Source organism: Gobius niger (assembly GCF_951799975.1).
Source record: "Gobius niger genome assembly, chromosome: 4".
NCBI lineage: Eukaryota > Metazoa > Chordata > Actinopteri > Gobiiformes > Gobiidae > Gobius > Gobius niger.
This window is the reverse complement of record NC_136855.1, coordinates 24,961,214-24,981,610: the sequence shown is the minus strand read 5'-3', so window position 1 is coordinate 24,981,610 and position 20,397 is coordinate 24,961,214. Positions and strand designations below refer to the sequence as shown.

General features: G+C 40.1%; 3 protein-coding genes across 3 annotated transcripts in view; 1 reads left to right on the top strand and 2 right to left on the bottom strand.

Annotated features, from left to right (window-relative positions):
* tln2a (talin 2a) overlaps positions 1-6,717 on the bottom strand; it is a 59,242-nt gene extending 52,525 nt beyond the window's left edge. Inside the window, 1 exon segment of the mRNA XM_079555926.1 lies at positions 6,527-6,717. The gene's annotated coding sequence lies outside the window, so the exon portion shown is untranslated.
* A 1,265-nt stretch (positions 6,718-7,982) lies between these two features.
* On the bottom strand, positions 7,983-9,832 carry ddx28 (DEAD (Asp-Glu-Ala-Asp) box polypeptide 28; the record flags this gene model as incomplete). The annotated part of the gene is made up of 1 exon (XM_079554512.1): positions 7,983-9,832. Exon 1 carries the CDS (start codon positions 9,675-9,677, stop codon positions 7,983-7,985), a length of 1,695 nt encoding a protein of 564 aa, XP_079410638.1. The 5' UTR covers positions 9,678-9,832.
* A 7,384-nt stretch (positions 9,833-17,216) lies between these two features.
* The window catches only part of LOC306962701 (nuclear factor of activated T-cells, cytoplasmic 3-like), a 31,189-nt gene continuing 28,008 nt past the window's right edge, over positions 17,217-20,397 (top strand). Inside the window, 2 exon segments of the mRNA XM_079555927.1 lie at positions 17,217-17,470; positions 17,473-17,568. Of these exon segments, the coding sequence (XP_079412053.1) occupies positions 17,410-17,470; positions 17,473-17,568 (157 nt within the window). The 5' untranslated portion in view covers positions 17,217-17,409.

Genomic DNA, 20,397 nt, shown 5'->3' with positions numbered 1-20,397 from the left:
GACAATTTTGTTGCAAGTGCACTTTTTTCATTGAAAAGGGGGAAAAAAGGCAGATTTTTCCTGGCCAAACCATTAATTGGATAACATTTTTGGGCCCTGTGATAGTGCAAATGGATACATCAAAACAAGCATTCGTAAAATGCAAATAGCACGACTTTTCCTGTACCAATATAGTAAAAATATGTCCAGTACTAGACCTTTAACAATAAGATGTCTTAGAACATGCCAGTGTTCTCAAATTTGAGAATGTTACAGAATGCAATCAGTCTTCCCTCAATATTTATGCAAATTAGACAGCATTTATTCTTATGGGAAAACCAAGAATAGATGCCAGAGGCTGAAGAAGGGCTCAGGAGGAGTGGATGGGTGGGATACTATTCCAGCCCTCCCAGCATGTTCACTCAGCACTGCACAGTGACGCTCCAAGCTGTTCCTCACTCACTTCCTGGGGGAATTCCAACACAGGATTACTTTTCACAAACCAAAACGTCACCCACCCACACTGAAATAATTTGATGAGCAATAATCTTCTCAAAAACAAACATGAACATCACTAGGTCTTGACTAAGCTAACACCTAGTAGTGGCAGTCATGTAGGCGACAGAGCCAAAAGAACATAGGCCTACAGAAATGTAGATCCCCACACATTGTACTGTATATAATAGTGCTCAAGACAGAGCGAGTCCAAACACGACTTAAAAATAGTGCTCAAGACAGAGCGAAATAGTGCTCAAGACAGAGCGAGTCAAAACAAGACTTAAAAATAGTGCTCAAGACAGAGCGAAATAGTGCTCAAGACAGAGCGAGTCAAAACAAGACTTAAAAATAGTGCTCAAGACAGAGCGAATCAAAACAAGACTTAAAGGAATAGGCCACCGTTTTTACATACCAAAATATGTTCTTACCTCACTTTAGTTGAGTTAATATATCCCCGTCTGGTCTTTGTCCGTGCGCTCTGCCAGGCAAACGGAGCACATACGCAGCCTCTCCCATATGTCACATAGCTCCGAAAAAGCTCACGATAGAAGCTACCAAGCTTTCCACGTGTTCCCTATTTAAATAAAGTTACGTGAAGTGTTTTCATGCGAAGTATATTTACACAGAAATGTAACATGTCGATTTTATAAGCAAATAAAAAGGGGGACTATATTGTGAGGCGTAATGATACGAGGAGTAAAACGTCCGCGTAGTAACTCCTAAAGACTTCCCCCCGCTCACTTCCGTCAATAACCTTTAGGAGTTACTGCGCGGACGTTTTGCTCCTCGTATCATTACGCCTCACAATATAGTCCCCCTTTTTATTTGCTTATAAAATCGACATGTTACATTTCTGTGTAAATATACTTCGCATGAAAACACTTCACGTAACTTTATTTAAATAGGGAACACGTGGAAGAGCTTGGTAGCTTCTATCGTGAGCTTTTTCGGAGCTATGTGACATGTGGGAGAGGCTGCGTATGTGCTCCGTTTGCCTGGCAGAGCGCACGGACAAAGACCAGACGGGGATATATTAACTCGACTAAAGTGAGGTAAGAACATATTTTGGTATGTAAAAACGGTGGCCTATTCCTTTAAAAATGCATATAACTGAAAGTATTTTATCTACACTCTTGCCTCTTACTGTAATTGATTAATTATGTTGATGTTTTATTGATTGTATTTGTTTTCTTATATTTATGCAACTGTGAAGCACTTTGAATTGCCTTGTGTATGAATTGTGCTCTACAAATAAACTTGCCTTGCCTTGCCTAATACAACCATCAAAAAACAAGCATTTTACTTTTATATATATTGTCAGTTTTATATTCATACTCTCCATTGTATTGTTTTTTGATATTTGATGTATAATGCTGTGTGGGGATCGACATTTCCATAGGCCTATGCTCTTTAGGTTCTGTAATTTAAATCAGTGGCTCCCAACTTTTTGTTTTGCCTGCTTGTCATGTGCCCCCTGGTCCCCGTAACCCTGATTGGGACAGAGCGGCCTACATGACCAGACACTCCCTTCGGCTAGCCTCCATTGCCTGTTTCATCAGAAAGACCCTGCCGAGTCTAAAAGTTGCAATCTTACAAGTAACATTTTTGCAGTGTTATACTTTACAACAGATAGAACTGAGTGTGAGAAGAACTAATGCACTGATGTTCCTTGCCAGTGTTGTGTAACTAAGAAGTAGCCAGAGCCACGCCGACTGTCACAGTGCAACCAGCCTATATGTACGGGAGTTGAGGACACCTGATTAGGTTACATTTCTACCCTGGTGACTATGAGCTATGAGCCTCAAGCAAGCAACTAGGCAGCAGGGAATTCTGCCAGAGATGCAGTCCACTAATAGCTGAAGAGCTCGACTGCAACCTGAAACACATTTCAGTACAGATTGCTTTACAGCTGGAGTCACCAGGACGTCAATTTTGATCAAAACACAAAGTTTTTAATTACAAGTATACTACTGTTGACTTAACAGTGAGTCCACAATAAAGTTCCTCCCATAATTTTTGTTATGATACAGCATTGTGTCGTCAATACCGCTACCGCCTTTTGGATCATAGAATCTATCCTCCTGATCAGTGTACAGATTCAGAAATTTTAAATAATTGAGTTATTGATCATGTAAGAGCATAATTACATGTATCTATCAGTAGTAAACAAGGCACTCCACTACGGCTCTCTTGTTTGCAGTATTTTGCCTACTGAATCTAATAAATCTATGGACGTCCTAGCTGCTCAACAAACATGGCCTGAATTCCCAGAACTAGCCCAACAGCAAACCAATGAAGATAAAAAATATCCAGCATTCACGTAAGTAAACTAGTGTTACATTACACCTATAGTGACCTGACTGGTAGAACTTCTTCATTGCACTTTTTGGCAAAAGTTACTATAACATGTTACAACAAATACGGTGGATTTTTTTTCCCATATGTGGCAGCCACAGAAATTCAGAAAATGGGATTTACATTTAAATGTAAAAAAAAAATCTCTATCTTTACCTCTACAAATGGCAAAATAAATGAACAGCAGCAAGAGTTGAGTTGCTATGACAACCACACAGGCAACTACTTAACAGGCTGCTCAGCATGATAACAAAATTTGGTATTTTTAAACCAGACTGTCCGGGATGCACAGACTGACATCATCACGCAGTAGACCCACATTCAGAGACTGCTGCAGGGCACTGGTTGATCAATGAGACAGCCAAGTCGGAAACTTAACTTCCCGTGTAATTATAGAGTAAAATATTGAGCTACCACTTCCCGCCTTGCAGCCAGTGAAGGCATGCACCAATACGTGTACAAGAGCAATAGTAGTGTGGTAATCAGTGGTGTCAGCCAGATTACCAGTTTATTTGCGGTACCATTTTAAATCACAAGGTGGAATGAGTAGGAGGCAAGCCAGCACTCAGGAGGATGTGAGCGGCTGAAGAGACTCGACGAGGGGCAAACAATAGCTAGACAAGGGATGCATGATATTGAAAAAAAACAAAACTATAAGTGATATGAGTGTGCAATGCTGCAATAGTGATATCATTGCAACATTTCCATTCAATTTAAACACAACTCGTAACTAAGTAATTTGTTTTTAAGCAAACTGTGTCATAACTTCAAAAACCAGGAGCGAAACATGACTGAAAGGGAAGTAAATTAGGAAAATTATTAGGGCTGGGATGATCCACTTTTGTCACGATCCGATACTTATCATGATACTCAGGGACCGATCCGATACGTATTGCAATACAAGAAGTAATTATGATTTGTAATATGTTAACCTTAACCTTAAAATGTATTGGCCTCTCCCAATGTATTCCTATAGCTCCAAACGGGGGTGAAGTTGGAAGCTTCCACGCTCTTCCACGGGCACGCACAAAGACCAGACAGGTACGTATGAACTCGTCTAACTCGTCTAAGCTCAGGTAAGAACATATCACAGTATGGCAAAACGGTGGCCTCTCCCTTTATGGTCGAAAAGTGCATTAACACAAAATGTTACAAAGTGCTGTTACTGCAAAACAAAGGAGTGCAGGATAAACATGCCTCCAAACATAAGTATTGAAAGTATTGCAATACTTGAAAAAGCATCGATATAGTTGGTATTGCAGCACAAAGTATTGCGATCCGATATTTTGTCCCAGCCCTCACAATTATATATAAAACTGAACTTTTTTGGTTTGTTTTAAGATTGGGTTTAGGGTCAAAAGAGGTTCAAAGAGTTGTGTCAATCACAGATAGATGGAAGAATTTGGTGATTTTGCGATAAATATTGGTTTCTTGGGATACGGATATTATTGCATCGCCTAAAATTGCGATATGATATTTTTTACAATATGTTGTGCAGCCCTATCACTGCATGGGATGTCAGTTCCTTGTTGACAATATTGTAAGAATACAGTTCATGGGGAAATCAGAATTTAAAGAAAGACCGTTTTGGCTCCTTTTTAGTGTGTGACCACCATTTTCCATCTTGTGACTCTAATGTTTAAGGTTACACATGCCTTGGCAAAGTGACAACGAAGTGTGAAATTCTGAGATATTGTTAACTTGAACTAGGCCAGGAATGCTTACTGGTCCATTCAGCCCTTCTTTTCTTTTTTTTATCTTACTCGCTCACACACAAGATTTAACCATATCACCAAACTGTTACAAAACAGTATGCTCGAAGGTGCATTTTTAGCATGCCACTGTATAAATGGGGACTGTTTAACGGTGTGTCTTATTTCCAATGAACATCAATGCTCATCTTTCACAGGATTGGATAATATTAATAACCACGATGGCAAAACAGTAACTAAAAAAAAATCACTTCCATGCATACATAGGAAAGTAGTTTTGGGAATTTTGTTCAAAAGTCAGTCCAGTTGTTTCATTTTGAAACAAAAGATTGAATGAACCAAGCGGGATGACACTGTTTACACTGTTGTATGTGGGTAAGGTACACTGTTACCAGCTTTAAATGAACTCAAGTGACTGACAAGAAACTGCAGAGAAAACAAGAAACCGAATTTAAAATTTGCAAGGCACCATACAACATGACTGCAGAAATACAGTATGCAGTATAACATATTTAAATGGCTTCTTCATGGTTTACTGTATTACATTGTCATTATACAGTAGTTGTTGCGATAAAGGATACTGTGTATGCAACAAAGTCTTTTGAGTATATACAAACTTCTGTGATTTATGGAAACAAAATGAAGATAATAAAGAACCGATGAAAGAACAGTATAATCACAAAGATCTAGCTGACATTTTCAAACGAATGAAATGTGCTTTGACATTTACGAAGTCAACAGCTCCGACACCATTCTTGAATTTCAATGTATGTTTGTGTTTATTACACTCTGTACAGCACATTGAGTTGCTCCATGTATGAAATGTGTGTATAAATAAAATTGTCTTCGCAGTGCGGGATACATAGCAGCCTTCAGATAAACAGATAGTAGATACACATACCAAGAGGATATGTTAGAGCAGTGATGGGAAAACATACAATATTACACACACTGGAGCCAGCGGTCAGGCAAGTCTAGACTCTAAACTCTCAAGTACCAGTCAGTGGACCAGACTCAAACATGAACCGGAAGACCATCGATTGTTGTGAATAATTGTTGTGCCACACATGAATTATCAAGGACCAAGCCATTTAATATTATACACATGTTTTTGTTTTGTGTGTGTGTGTGTGTGAACATAAAGTGTCTCACATTTTGTGCAAAGGGGTTCTGTAGAGGGGTGTGGCAGAACTATATGAAACCCTGATACATAGTCTATGACTCTATAGCTACTGGAAAAATAAGCTGCATCACACGCGTCATTTTTAAATGCTACCCACGCGTACCCCCTTGATGGCGATACGCATGACGGCATCCTGAAAAACTCCAATGGAAAACAAACACAAGGCTGGTGAACGTATGATCCGCGATATTCATGGCCATCCCCATCGTTATTACTTTTTCAAAGCGAAGCTAAACTGGGAAAGTTGGTATCATTTGCCGGTGGCACAGCATGCTATAACGATCTTAACATGGCGGAGCCTAGTTTTCCTCTGTCCACTACCATCTAACTTCAGTCCCCCCGTTAACTCCTCATGAGTACCTGGCTCCACATCCACCAGCAGCACACAGCTACAGCTACTCCTTGGTCTCACATCATTTATATGGCTTTAAAACTATGAACAATTTCTGTCCGTCCATCATGGAGTAGGCAAACATACAGACCCCCAGTGAACTGTAATATCAATACCTGGCTCCTTGGAAAACTTAATCGGAGAAGAGAGTATTTAAAGGCTCTACAAGTTTTTTTCTTGACTGCATTGAGTGCTGCAACGCAACTTGGTAGGGATTCATTCAAAGCAGCGCTCAGACGTATCGCATAACCTAAGGTGGGCAGTCGGCAGCCAGTCGGGCCGAAGACCACGCTGTGCAGCCCTCACACTCTCCAAGCACGTAGTTTTGATATTAAGCTTTGGTCGAAGGGTCTTGGCGATTTACGGTGCCTGCAGCAAAAAAAACGATTGCAACGGTGTAAAACCTACCTTTAAATCATCCACTGGGGCATCTCAAACCTCTCCGCTCCAGAGGAGATGCACGTCAACCAGCAGTCCCGTTTCTCCAAACAAAATTATCCTCCACCGGGTGGAAGCGATACGTCCAAGTGGCCCCGGATAGTGGGAGAGCAGCGGTCTGTGCCGTGTGTTTGTTGGTGTGTGTAAATGGGGAGTGGGAATGGGAATAATCCGGCGGTGTGGTAGAGAGGAAATGCGTCATTAAAAACGGACCGGGGGCATTTGTAGTCCATCAAGTCATGGAGCGCCACAGAGCACTACCATGGATGTATTAGGATTATAACACTACAGTAGAACCGGTGTCATTTTGAATGGGAGTCTAAAAATAACAAAGAAATGTAGGCAAGTTTCCAACTGGATCTGTAAAACATGTTGGTAAACCCCAGGGCATCCCCTTTTTTTTATCTCAATGAGATTTTTCCAGATTAAATAAAGGTTTGTTTGAATAAATGAACAATAATACATGGGGTCTCTCAACTAGTAATTTGGTTCATATTAATGTTGCATTAATCGAACTATATATAGAGGATTGTCTATTTGCTTGGTGGCTTTTTACCCTTCTCAGGGCACCAATAAAGTATTTCTGATTGAGTATTGTAACCAAGGACCAACAAGCTAAGAGTAATGGGCTTGTATTATTTGTTACTTGGCACTGAAAGTTTGTTGTTGGGGTACAGCTGCTTGAAATGTGACACTTGGTCTGTGCCTTGCTGTGCTTAAAGATGTTGACCCCCTGGCACAGCAGGACAATCACAGCTTAAATTCCAAACATTCTGATCCAACCCCCTTGTTACAGTTAGGAACACGCCTGTCGGTCTGCCCCACAGACCTGGCTGCCCCATAGACATAATAAATAACCCTCAACAAATTGAAGAATTTTCACAGTGGCTTCTAGGTATAAACCTATAGCTGTCACCAGTCAAATGCAAACGGATTTATTTTATAGAAGGCCAATGCCCTCTAGTATCTGTGGAATTATTTGGCCCGTGATACAAAATATGCCATTATAATTCTCTGAAAATTACAAATACAATCTTTGATATGGTTTAGCTTTTTCCAAACTTTTGCCGCTTGTACAGTAATAATGATGCAGTCCCACAACAAATTAGCTATAAATGAGCTCTACCTTCAAATAGAAACACAATGAAAGAAGTCAAATGTTTATGACAGTTCTGATAATCACAAATGTGAGACCAGGCACTATTCAAACACTTCCATCTAGTGGCCAATCCTTTAAAGTGCATAATATTTTATCACCAAACTGCAATTCATTTTACAATTATGTGGTTTACTATGTTACAGGAAAAACATATCTCACATGTCACCATTTTTACAAGTGCTCTTAAAAACATTTATTAGTTTAAATTAAAGCAAACACTGATTTGCAATTACAGAAACATTTAACAATCATTCCATGTAACTGTATTTATACCTTCACGGGTAAAGATTTTTTGACATTTGACTTTGGCTCATGCAGATCTTTTTCCATGCCTGGTAAAGCTTTCCTTTTACGAGCAGCAGTCTCAATTTTCTGCACAAGCTCCACATCCCATGGATGAGTGACAAAACTAAGTACCTTCCCATCTTCTACACTTCCTGCTCTCCCCACCCTCCCTGCTCTGTGGATGTAGTCAGTAAGGCTGTCAGGAAAGTCATAGTTGACAACCAGTTGTACCTTAGATGTGTCCAAACCACGAGAAGCAATGTCTGTGCATATCAACACATCTGTTGCTCCCTTTTGAAACTGATGGAAGATTCCTGAACGCACAGCAGCAGCCATTTCCCCCTGGAGACGAGCATGTTTGACTCCCATCTCCTCCAAAGAGTAACCCAGCCAGTTCACTGTAGCTGACTTGTTACAGAAAACTAACACAGCACCCTTTTCATTTCCATGTTCTTTCAGCGCCTGGTGGAGCTCCAAAATCTTTTCAGCACCTTTAACTTTTAGAAAGGTTTGCTTGACATGAGGCATGAGGAAATGGAGCATTTTGCTTTTGATGATTCTCATCTTTCCGAGATCCGTCACTTTACTTAGAACCTCGTCAAGACCACCAGGAAAAGTGGCTCCTACGACAAGCAACTGGGCTTTGTGTCCTGGGCCGTGTGTCTCACTTGGATCACTTGAAATGTTTGTGCTCATCAGGATATTCTCCAACATGTCTGAGAAGCTGGGGTCAAACATTGTGTCTGCCTCATCAACAACTAAGAAACTCAGATCACCCAAGTCAAGGCAGCGTCTCCGTAAAGCCTTCACTAGAGCTCCAGGTGTAGCCACCAAAATATCTGGAACATTGTTCTTGAACACCATCTTGATGTGTCCGATACCACGACCACCACCCACCGTCTTGGTCACAATCCCAAACGGGCGGCATAACATCCTGGATACAGCAGCGACTTGCTCTGTCAGCTCTCTTGATGGTACCAAGATTAAGGTGTGAATCCTTTGCTCATCATTGTTCATTTCAGAAAACCTTTCAGTTTGAAGTCTGTGGATAATAGGAAGAAGATAACTCAGTGTTTTTCCGCTTCCTGTTTCTGCAGCACAGATAATGTTGTGACCTTTCATGATCTTTGGAATGGTCTGCAGTTGAACTGTGGTTGGACAAGTAACATTCAACCCATCTAGAATATCAACAAGAGGCTTACAAATGCGAAGATTGCTGAATGTTATGCGCTGTGTCTGTGCCCCATCGTCCTCCTGACTGTCAGCAACGCAAGGCGCCGTTGGCCTGATTTGGTTGATGATGAAATAGTCCCCAAAGGATTTATAGTGCTTCCATCCCTTTGAACATAACAAGGGCTTTTCAAACTTGCCTACGGTGTGAGCTGCAGTCTGGCTTAGGTTTGGATGTTTGCTTTGAATAAGCAGACGTCCAGCTTTGGTGTTATGGATGTTGTTTTTTCCACGAATTTCCTTGACGCTTTCTACTTGTTTCTGCATATATTTAGGAACACGGATTACTTGCACAGCGTCTAAACCTGCTGATGCCCGACAGAAAACTGAAGAATGAAAGAAGGCATAAGCGGACACTTTTACAGGAGTCTGGTGGCGATGTAGCGGGGCGAAGCTTCTTGTCCTCCAAAAAGCTAAGTCTACACAAGCGGCCATCGCGGACAGCATCTTGAGGCCGAGTCGGAATCACAAAAATGTCCGCCAGTATGTTGACTTAAAAAAGATGAAAATCAATCTCAAACGACGAACTTCAAAAGCACAATAACTCCACTAATTTGGCAGCTTCGTTTAACCCTCCTCCGCCATGCTTTGCTTTGCCTGCGTTTGCGGGCGAATGTTGATGACGTCACACAGTAATGCGCGAAATCCTAAAATTAAAATAATGCAACATCAAAATGTTAGTAATCATAGGCTAGATACGTAAACTATATAACAAAATAAAGAAACATGCGTTTAATTTCACATTGATTATTTTTCAAGTAAGTTATACGTGGACAACATTTGCACCTGCTCTGAGGCCCCCCAAGACAGTGAGGTTGCTAAGACAGTGTTGGGTAGTAATTACGGCCTGGTTGTAACTAATTACTAAATGTATTTATAATAGGTATTTAAAATACTCATTTTGAGTAACTGTATTCTGGCAAAGTTTCATTTGAGGGTATTTAGTATAGGCCTAGGCCTATTTACTTTCCTAATATCAAAAGGATATTGCACATTTCAGTAAACATCTAGTTAAAAACAACACTTAAACTGAAATAGGCTAATCAAAAGTTTAGGACCACATGTCTTTAAAAGGCCAAATCTGTGCAAAAAAAAGAAAAGAAAAAAATTGGATTCAATGTAATTTTCTGTCAGGTATTCACACTGTCATGATGCCCTGATGGCAAAAAAACCAAAAACGTTCTCAAGCAGGGCCTCTTGCAGCGTGCCATTGCTGCTCAGAGGGATGCAGGAAGACATTTTGAATTTCCTAAATTATCCCTAGGGTACAAAAAAGTAAAGTGGAAGACCCAAAGAGTTTTCACTAGCACTGAGCAAGAGGATCCGAATAGCTGACCGGGGCGGGTCTAGAGGGGTAGCACGGAGTTGCAGCATGTTTTTAAGTTTGTACGTTTTTTTCCTTATCTGGAACTGTCTAAACTAAAGTCTAGTGTAGTCATCACCCTGGCACTTTATAAATGCATTGTTTCAAGGACTAGCTGCAACCCAGATCTTCAAAGCCTGATTCATTTAATGGTCTGTATAACCGATGTAATGTCTCACATAGAAGCTACTTGGGTGCTCACAGAGGCTCACTCTCTGTACTTTTTTGACAGGACAAAGATTTATAACAACTTATAACTAAATAAGGAGCCAAGTGCCAACTCCTGTGGCTCCCAAGATCTTATCATTAATATTATTATTATTATTTTTACAAAAGTTTACATTTTACCTGCGTAAGAAACCCTCTATTTATATTATAGACAGTGCAACTATTTCAGTGGAAAAATTGCCTTGCGATCAAGCAAAATTTGCGTGCCCTTGCTATAAACATTCCACATTGTAAAATTATCCCTGACCCTGCTTGCCACCGTGTGATTTGTTTTCTAGATCCACCCCTGCGTCAAGACACTGGATGATTCTCGGCCCAAATGAAGGCTGTTATTGGGGCCGACTGTTGCCGAATAACCATCAGAGGCATCTGTGACTAAAGAGCTTAAAAAAATGAAAATAAACAAATTATCAAAGGCTTTAAACACCAAACATGGGGCATTGAATGGTGGAAGAATTTTTTATTCTCTGATGGCATCACAAGCAGATCCCCCCCTGAGATGTTGTCTACGCGCCACAGTGGAAGGGGAACCATAGTGATCTGGTGCTTTTTCCTTCAGTGGAACAATGGAGCTTCAGGTGGTGCAGGTGTCTGTGCGGATGTTGCAGTGAGCATCCCTCATGACTGAGGACCCTCGTCTGTGTGGTAATGACTGGGTGTTTCAACATCACTCTTTTTAACCATAATGCATAATACCCTGATCTACATATAATTGACAAACTTTGAAGATAGATGGCAAGGGATGTTTACAAAAATGAACAACATTTCCAGATGGTAGATGCCCTTCATGAGGCCATCTTTACCACTTGGAGAAATGTTCCCACTCCTCCCACACCTCAGCAAATTGTCAGAGCTGGGACTCCATGTTGCGAAGGACAGAACAGCTTTCAGCCATATGTGCAACAGCCTTAGTCATAGACTATTGATAGATATAGATGTATATTGTTCCTGAAGGGAATGGTGCAGCAGTCTGTTGCTTGCGTTCACACAAGTAAAACCAGAATCAATAGATGCGATTAATAAGTACAGTGTATAAGTTAAAAACACATATAAATATTAGCTGTTCACCAATTGATAATCAGATAAACAGATCACTCAAGCTAAAATATTCCATACATTTAATGAAATATTGTTGTAAACCCATCGATTTCTATTGGGTTCTATTCAGATTCTGCTATTCTGATTCCAGATTTGCTCATTATTTTGATATTTTGATTCTGATATAACTAATTTGTGTAAGATATATTCGGTCATTTTGGGATAAAGATTTGGGGAAGTTTGTCAATCATATGGAGGAACAACGTCAATGTAGTCAATATAGCCTACATTACCTCAAAGATGTAATATTTAAAAACTTAAAAACATTAGAACCAATCATTCGTTTCAGAATATTTTGCATCGACTTTCAAAATTCTGTCACAAAGTGGCCTCCGTGCAGTATGACCTCATCATAGCTCCGAATGAAGCAGTACTAAAAGGTATCAACAATATTAATGGGCCACACAGAATTATTGGTCGTACAAAAATCCCAGAATGCATCAGTGTTGATTGTAATTTATAGGACCTTTCAGCTCTGGCTTGAGCCTTCAAGAGCTATGTTCATGAATAATATTCCAAAGTGACAATAGAGGGCAGCATAAAACAAGAATAACTTCTGCTAGTATTTAAAATCGGTTACTGTTGTGTAAAGTTTTCTAAAGCTTGAGATTAGTGTATTGTATTTTCAGTCTATGCACTTCCATGTACTATTATGTGACCAGAAATTAATCACCTCAGACTAATTTAGTCTGAAGGAGAAATGTATTGAACAGCATTGCACTAAGATGCTTTTGCAGTCTGCAAACCCTAATTATTGACACTTCTCAAACTTAAGACCACTGTGGGGGCAGATGTTTTTGTCGTCTCTGTACCATCACTTTTTGTTACGCATCATAAAATCATAAACCACATCTTCAGCCTCCCACACAATTCGTTGTCTTTATCTTTTCTCTTCAAAGGTCATGAAGATAAGAGGCACAGGTAACTTGAATTAGAGCTGAATCTGGAAATGTACTGCTTTGAATTTGTTTTGATTATTTAATTTGAACAAATATACAAACCAAAGCAACAAAAATACAATAAATGCAACATGCAAGTGTTTAACAATCTATCAATCGCACGCTTGATTTAATTTTTATAGATTTCAAAATGAAAGTTATATTTCTTGTTGCATTATTATATTTTTTAAAAAGAAATCTCTATAGCGTCTTAACCACTCCCAAACTGTTGCCTATGTCATTAATGCCTAAAAACTGTTAACAAACTATTATTATATTTTTACTTACATTTATTCAAACAGAATATGGTTGGAAATAAACATCACAGGAAATAATATTGGTGCTTGCAGATCAACTTAAACCGTGCACTTTAACGCCCACATGCACCAAGCCTGTCAGAAAACAAATTCAATGCATTTAGAATACACATAAAACTGTGTAAAACTCTGAAACCTTTAACAGAAACATGGGCCTACAAAATTTGTTAAACAGAAACAATGTTTTAAAGGGCAATTAATTATTTAGAGTCACATTAATGTTAACTACAATGATGGCTGCATGGCCAATAAAAAGCTATAACATTTAATATAAAATACAATAAATGTATCCTCCCATGATAACTGTCGTAAGTCATCGCTGCTAAAGCCCCTAAAACACACAATGTGTTATGAGGGAAAATATTCAAAGTGCTATATTTACTACATTAGTGACCAGTTTGTTCTGTTTATGTCATTTTTATAGGATAAATGATTCCTTGATGATGGCTTAACAATATAGGCTATAATGCTTATGTATATATATAAATCAGTTCATTAGATGCTAAGGTAAAGGAAGGGCACCTCACCTAGCCTTAACAATAAAAGACCAGCCCTTATAGTTCCAAAGATGTTAGGGTCAAATAGCCTAATTCTCATTCTTAGCCTAGTTTAGGCACTAAAATAAAATGTTTAATGGTAGGCTAACACACAATATTAAATACAGGCAGCTTGCACTAAGGTAAACATATGAGGTTATTTTCATGCTATAAACATAAAATAAATAATTATTTAAAAAAGTAATAATTAAAAGCAAGTTTGCTGCTTTTGCAAATGAACTCATCGAAATGGACAGAAAACATGGAGAGAAAAAAAGGATTTTGCAAGAATGTACCTCTCATCACCTGCAGATCATACTGAACTGCAGCCGGTTCAGGTAATGCTGTAATAAAGCGCTGGTACTGTCCACGAGGGGCATGCGTGCGCGCGGGTGCGTGCATGTGTTGTTGTGTCTGCTGACGTCATTGCGGGAACTGCCTTGTCACGCGGGGTTAGTAAAAGTTGGGATAGGACACCACACTGAGCTCCGGAGCGAAGTTGAAAGACCGACAGGACTGATGGTGTCATAGGAATATGTTTCCCGTTTAACCGAGTGTCTAAAACCAGCGGATCAGCGGCAAAAGCCAGTGTCGTTGAAAAAGTGGCGGATTTTTGAGGAAGCGGGGATCTGAGCACCGAGCGACTTTCTGTTAAGTTAGGGCTTCAGCACGACTCGGGACAGGACGAGTGGCGGACTTTATTTTGTGAACGAAAAAGATCGAACAACAAGTGAAATGCGCTCATAATAGGACTTTGTGGCAGTTTGTAAATGTGACATTGCAGGAGCGCAGTCGACGGGTGAGTGCGGCGGGGTAAAACCCGAGCTGTCAAAGCCGATGACTACTGCAAACTGCGCCGGGAATGAGGAGCTGGACTTTAGGCTTATGTTTGGAGAAGACAGTCAGCAGCAGCCGCTGGATGCCACAGGTAATACCAGAGCAGCTCCCACATGCACACTCCTGCAGACTTACTAACCAGGTGATGTTGGACAGTGTAATAACTGAGCTATTATCGTCTGTAGCGTTTTCATTAGATTTATGTGGTTTTCTACTGTCTTGTAGCTATTGAAATAAACATTTTACCAGGCTGTATGTTAGACAACGTTGAATTGTCTGTCAAAAGGACACACAAGGAGATTAAGCATAGTAGTGATTTGTGTTGTGTCTGAGTGCACATTTTTTGCACAGTTGCATCTCCTGGACAAAATGTGTGCGCCGATTTTCTGCAAACGAAGGTCGAAAGATGTACTTTCTTAATGAAGGACTCTTTAATACAGTTCTGTCACATGATTAATTTATAGGTTATATATATAAAAACAAATTTATATCAGCATTTCTTTTAGTAGCTAATGACTCAAGAAACTTGAGAAATAGGGTTAGATTTGTTTGCCATTAGCTGGTGTAAATTTGCAAAGCCTTAAATACATTGATCATACTCTGTCATATGTTTGCTATGTATGGTCAGTTAATTGGGCAAAGTCTATTGGTTTAAATTTCAAGAGCCCATCAGGTGTGCCTGTGTCTCCTATATTTATTATGAATGGTCCATTACCTGAAATATTGTGAACCAAGACCTCAGTATGTACATACTGTAAAAGCTACTGTACGATTCTGTTCTATAGTATGACTAGATTTATATTTTTCCTTTTGATTTCAACCATTGGAACATGCCAAAAGTAAGTAAGTTTATCATGTGGCTTCTTTTATAAGAGTTTGTTCTGATTAAAAGTTTGATTTTGGGATGGGGAAGGAAAACGTATTTGGATAAAATTGGTAATACAAGTTCCATTGTGTTGAGCATTGACTTGCATGGGGCAAGGGGCCAAAAGGGGGGGAGAGTGTCTAAATTAATAAGTGCCATGCTTCACAGGATTACACTTGCAGAGAAGTGGAAGGCACTCACTCCTGAGTTTCTCTTTTCTTTCTCTTTCAGCTAAGCTCAAGTCAGGACTTGTTTTAATAACTGGAGTTTGTCGTTTACTGTGTGTCTGTTTGACAATCTCTCCTCTGAGCTATGCTTACTGTTCGTAGTTACTTTCATTCACTTATACTGCTGTAAATGCTATTTAGCACATCGTGTCAGGATGAGTGAAAATCCTGTTAATGTCTCTTTGGACATCCTGGTCTTTATAGCTCTTATGTATTTTTTTCACATGGTCATTTATTTTATAATACTGCCTCGTAAGAATAGAGACTCACCTGAGTGCTTGGTCAGCAAGGAACTTGTTGGTAGTCTAAACTTGTGAAGTCAAAATGTCAGCAGGAGTAGCGCTCATATTTGGTGAGCATGTGAATGTGATTTGAGTGCAGATAAAATGTACACATTGACAGTTAGAATTGTAGTAGGATGATGATCTCTTGTGGGCATTATAGGCTGCACAATATATTGTCAAATCACAAGAAGCCAATAAAACCGCTAAATCACAGAGACACATTGTTTCTGATATAGCCAAAAACAAAAACATGTGGCAAGATAGATTTATGTCATGATTTTCCAAATGTAGTTCCATGTTAGCCATGTCTTGGTGCGGCATTTAAAAAAAAAATGTATGTAGGATTTGAAACAATTTGATGGGAGATCAAATTGCTTATTTTATTGTTTTAATTAGATTATGGAGAGCACTGTGTTGAAATGGTTTTATAAAATATTCAAGACAGTTATCAAATATTGCTTCTTAAGGATTGTTTTGGCCGATAGGCTTCATTGGACCGGGTGAAAGGAGGTGAAGAGCTGGGAGAGAACAAATTGTCGGAACGAAGACTCGAATCCACGGACAGAACAGTGTTCCGCCATTTGTGACGCCGCTTTAACCACTAGGCTATAGACTGCATGAATATTGCAATTTTGCCTCATATCATACAGCTCTAATATGATATACTGCTGCATCTTAAGTGTTTTTTTTCCTTTTTTGGCATATTGGCTCTTAAGTTATCACTTATCTCTCCGTCATTTTTCAGGTTTACACCTGAAATATAACTTCCAGCTCCAAAGTTAAATGCAGTTGTGTAGTATTTTGGTCAAATGGGTCAAGAGAGTGGAGCTGGTCACAAGCGGCCCTCTCACTTGTTGCTGGGTGGAATGTGGTGGGTGGCAATAGTGCCCTTTACGGACAGAGGTAGATCCACAACTGAGGAGTCTGGCTTTGGGCCCAGACGTTCCATGTGTGCCTCAGATGGCAGAATGAGACCACAGGATTGGGGGTGCTGTGTCTAACTTGTGGTTACAATGTTTTGTTCACTCACTCTTCGGGAAGACTTTCATCCTCCAAAACAGTTGCAAGATTGTTGCTTGAAACCTCGTCATATTTTGAAAATTATTATTTTTCCTTTGAAATGACAACACTTGGTTTGACATTTCCTGCCACCATACCAACATCGTTTGGTAGGCTTACGCTTTTTCCTGTCACAGCTTTCTCAGGATACGAAGGAGACCAACAGTGACATCAGAGAGGCTGATCTGTCTAATGAAATCTCCAGATGCTGCAGCCACCACAAGCACTTGAGTCTGTGGGTAATGTGCTGCAGCACTTGCTCTACCTGTGGCACTGTGTGAAAGCCCATTCATTGTCCTGGAAGAGAAGCGCCTTATAGTGGACTGTTTTGCTCTTGTCATTGTTGTTGTCATTGCTCTGCTGTCCCGAACCAGCACAAGATCCTCTCAATCCTTGTCGTGGGAAAGACTGAAATTACATCGCTCTCATGGTGGACTATTTTGAGCGCTCACACAGCGAGGCAGAGGGCAGACGGCAGGTTCTAGTTGCCTCTTAGAGCAGGAGAAGCCTCTGGTCTCAGCACGTCCACAGCAGCACACAGCTCACACTGAAGAGGAGCACAGAATGCTGTGCACCACGTCGCCAGGTGAGTGTGTCAGCACTTCCAACTTCAGGACAGCTGTGTTCCTGCGCCGTTCATCTATGCCTTAGGATATGACTAATGCCACTCACCCCTACCCCTATTCAAATGGCCATGGACATGACCTTGCATGTAAAACCATCACCTGCAGCAAGCAGTCGTTTTGTCCCCAAAAAAATACATTATTGCTGTGCTGTATATTATTCGTCCTGATGCGTGCACTTTACGTTTGCTGCAATACCATTAATTCTATCAACCTGTACGTAATGAAAGTTGAAAGTTTTGAACTCCTAAAGAGAATATATTTGACGAGATTTGCTATAGTATTTGTTATATGTCATCATCTTATATTTACATTTTTAACATTTTATCAAAAGCTTTGCAATCTAAGATGAAAGGAAAGCATGTTTAGTTTTACATTTATGGTCAAATATATGTGACAGTCAGAACCTAGTGTGCGTATGTCAGTGCTATGGCTTTTGGCCTAATCCGTCATTCTCACAGCTGCATGTGTAATGATATTAAAGAAAAGTTAAGAGTAGAAAGTGAGTCTGGACTTCAGGCGGTCATGCCTGAGGAGCACATGTGGGGCGAGCTCACCACGCTGTGCCCCTCACCCTCTGAACTTGAGGGTTCCACTCCAGCCTGATGAATGAGACGTTTGTTTCCCGGGGCGAGGCATAAGGAACTATGTGTGGCATCTGTCTACTTTAAATTTAGTGTAACTAAAGCTACCGCTGGCTGCGCTGTATCAACATGTCAGGGGAGAAAGCAGATCAACTCTTGCATCTAGTTTCATTTTTTTCTTCTTTGGTTTGCTTTGAGGTGCAGTGTGCTACACAAGGGATTAGGCTGGCTCACGTCCCGTTTTATTTTAGGCTATCCCACAAAGCCATATTTCAGTCGGGCTCAGTCATGGCCTCTCTTCTTTTGAACCTTGTATTCTTTTGCTTCTGTCTTGTTTCCATTTATCCTGAGATACTGTATTTAACACCATTAGGTGATTGCTCAAAGATCTTTATGGTTCAACATAAAATATGCTTTGTTTCAATTATTATTAATATTATTATTTATGCAGCTCATGCTATATACATTTGGCGCAACTTAAAGTTGCTCAATAGTTTGTTGCAGTTCACAGTATTACTCTTCATACTTCAGATGATTCTTTGAGACAGGCAGGGTCAACCCTGACTCTGTAAATGTCACTTGCAGTAGCCTGAGATTTTATCGACATGCTTATTGGTTATTCTTTCTAACATACCACAGTTTACTAGCCTGGCTAACACCAGACTAAAATCACAAGTGATATTTAGTCTGGGGACCACCAATTCATTTTCTCGTAGGAGAGGTGTGGTTTACGATCGTCCATACTCGTTTATTGGGCGATACGAAAAAAAAAAAAAAAAAGTCTCATGCGTCTGCACGTAGCCATGGCCAATCGTATCATCGTATGAGATGACGTATGACGTACCCGCTGTAAACTTTTGAATATAAACTATTTAGAACAAGGTCTAAAGCTTGATCAAAAAATACCATCGTGTCTGCTGCTGTCACGTTGGATCCGTAAATAAACTTTTTTTTTTATTATCCGTAAATAAACTACAAGCTTCCATATATCGAATAGCGCGTCATCGTCTTGCCGTCCCTCCTCGCTCTGTGATTGGTTCCCAAATCCACCGGAGATGTCGGCCATGGTCCCCAGGCTGTTGTGCAGTTCGAAATAATTCGAGCGCACACAGCAGCCTGGCGTCAGCCAGGTTAACAGTTTACCCTAAATCTACCAAAACACGAGCCTGGCCTTTTAACTATTATTCAGAAAATCTGGTGTTGCTTCAGAGAATTTCAGTTTCTTCAGGTACAATCTTACCAGACCAATCACAATGCGGGCAGGGGTTTTGCAAACCAAAGCATTCAAGACAGCTGTTTGTTGTAAATAATAGGCTTTTGAAAAAGGGTTTTTGCCATGCTTAAATCTGAAGTAGTCTCCACTAATTGTGAACAAAATGGACAAACGGACGTGACACATTTGGTTTGTCCCATCCTGAAATCAGCAGCAGACTGACATTTGCTGTATGAACAAAATGAGAAAGTGTTAACACTAAAGTTTAGGTCAAGGTGTACTTTAATGATTCCTGTTTGTCCTTTGCATTTGACCCATTTTTTGATGCTGCTAGGGCAACCCGTGGACAGCGGCAGCGCCTGGGGACACATCTCCAGGTGTCGAGACAGGGTTATGGTCAGAAGCATCTGCCTTTTTTTGTCTCGTTTTTTTTAGTTTATCCAGGCTACCAAAACAGAAAAAACAAACGACGGCCCTAAACGTTTTCTAGTGTTTCCACAGCTTTACTACGTCATATAACTTCTATTATGAAGAAGATGAACCCTGCTGGTCTGTGTGGGTACTGGGTTCACCATGTACTCTGTCATCTCATAATATAGTCTCAACATGAGATTCTTAATTAGGATCTTAATTTAGCTGGCAGCATATGTCAACATTGGCTTTGGCAGCCATTGTTAAGCCTCTGCTGGCGATACCTGAATGTTTTTGATGTCATGTATATTATAAAATGTATTTGTGTGGGTAACAGTTACATTTTGTACATGTGAACGATTTGGTTACATCTGAATTCTGTATATTTGATCTGTTCATTATAGGATTGACACAAGTACAAAGTGAGACTGGAGCTCTTTTAAATCTCTGCCAAACTTGGAAAAAACCCAGACAAGAGGCTTTAGTGCAGTTGTGGACCGATCCAGGCAATACCGCGTCATAGAGACTTTGTTTAGAAAGGAAGACACTGTTCTGCCCAGTTCCTGGAAAAGATTTGACAGGAT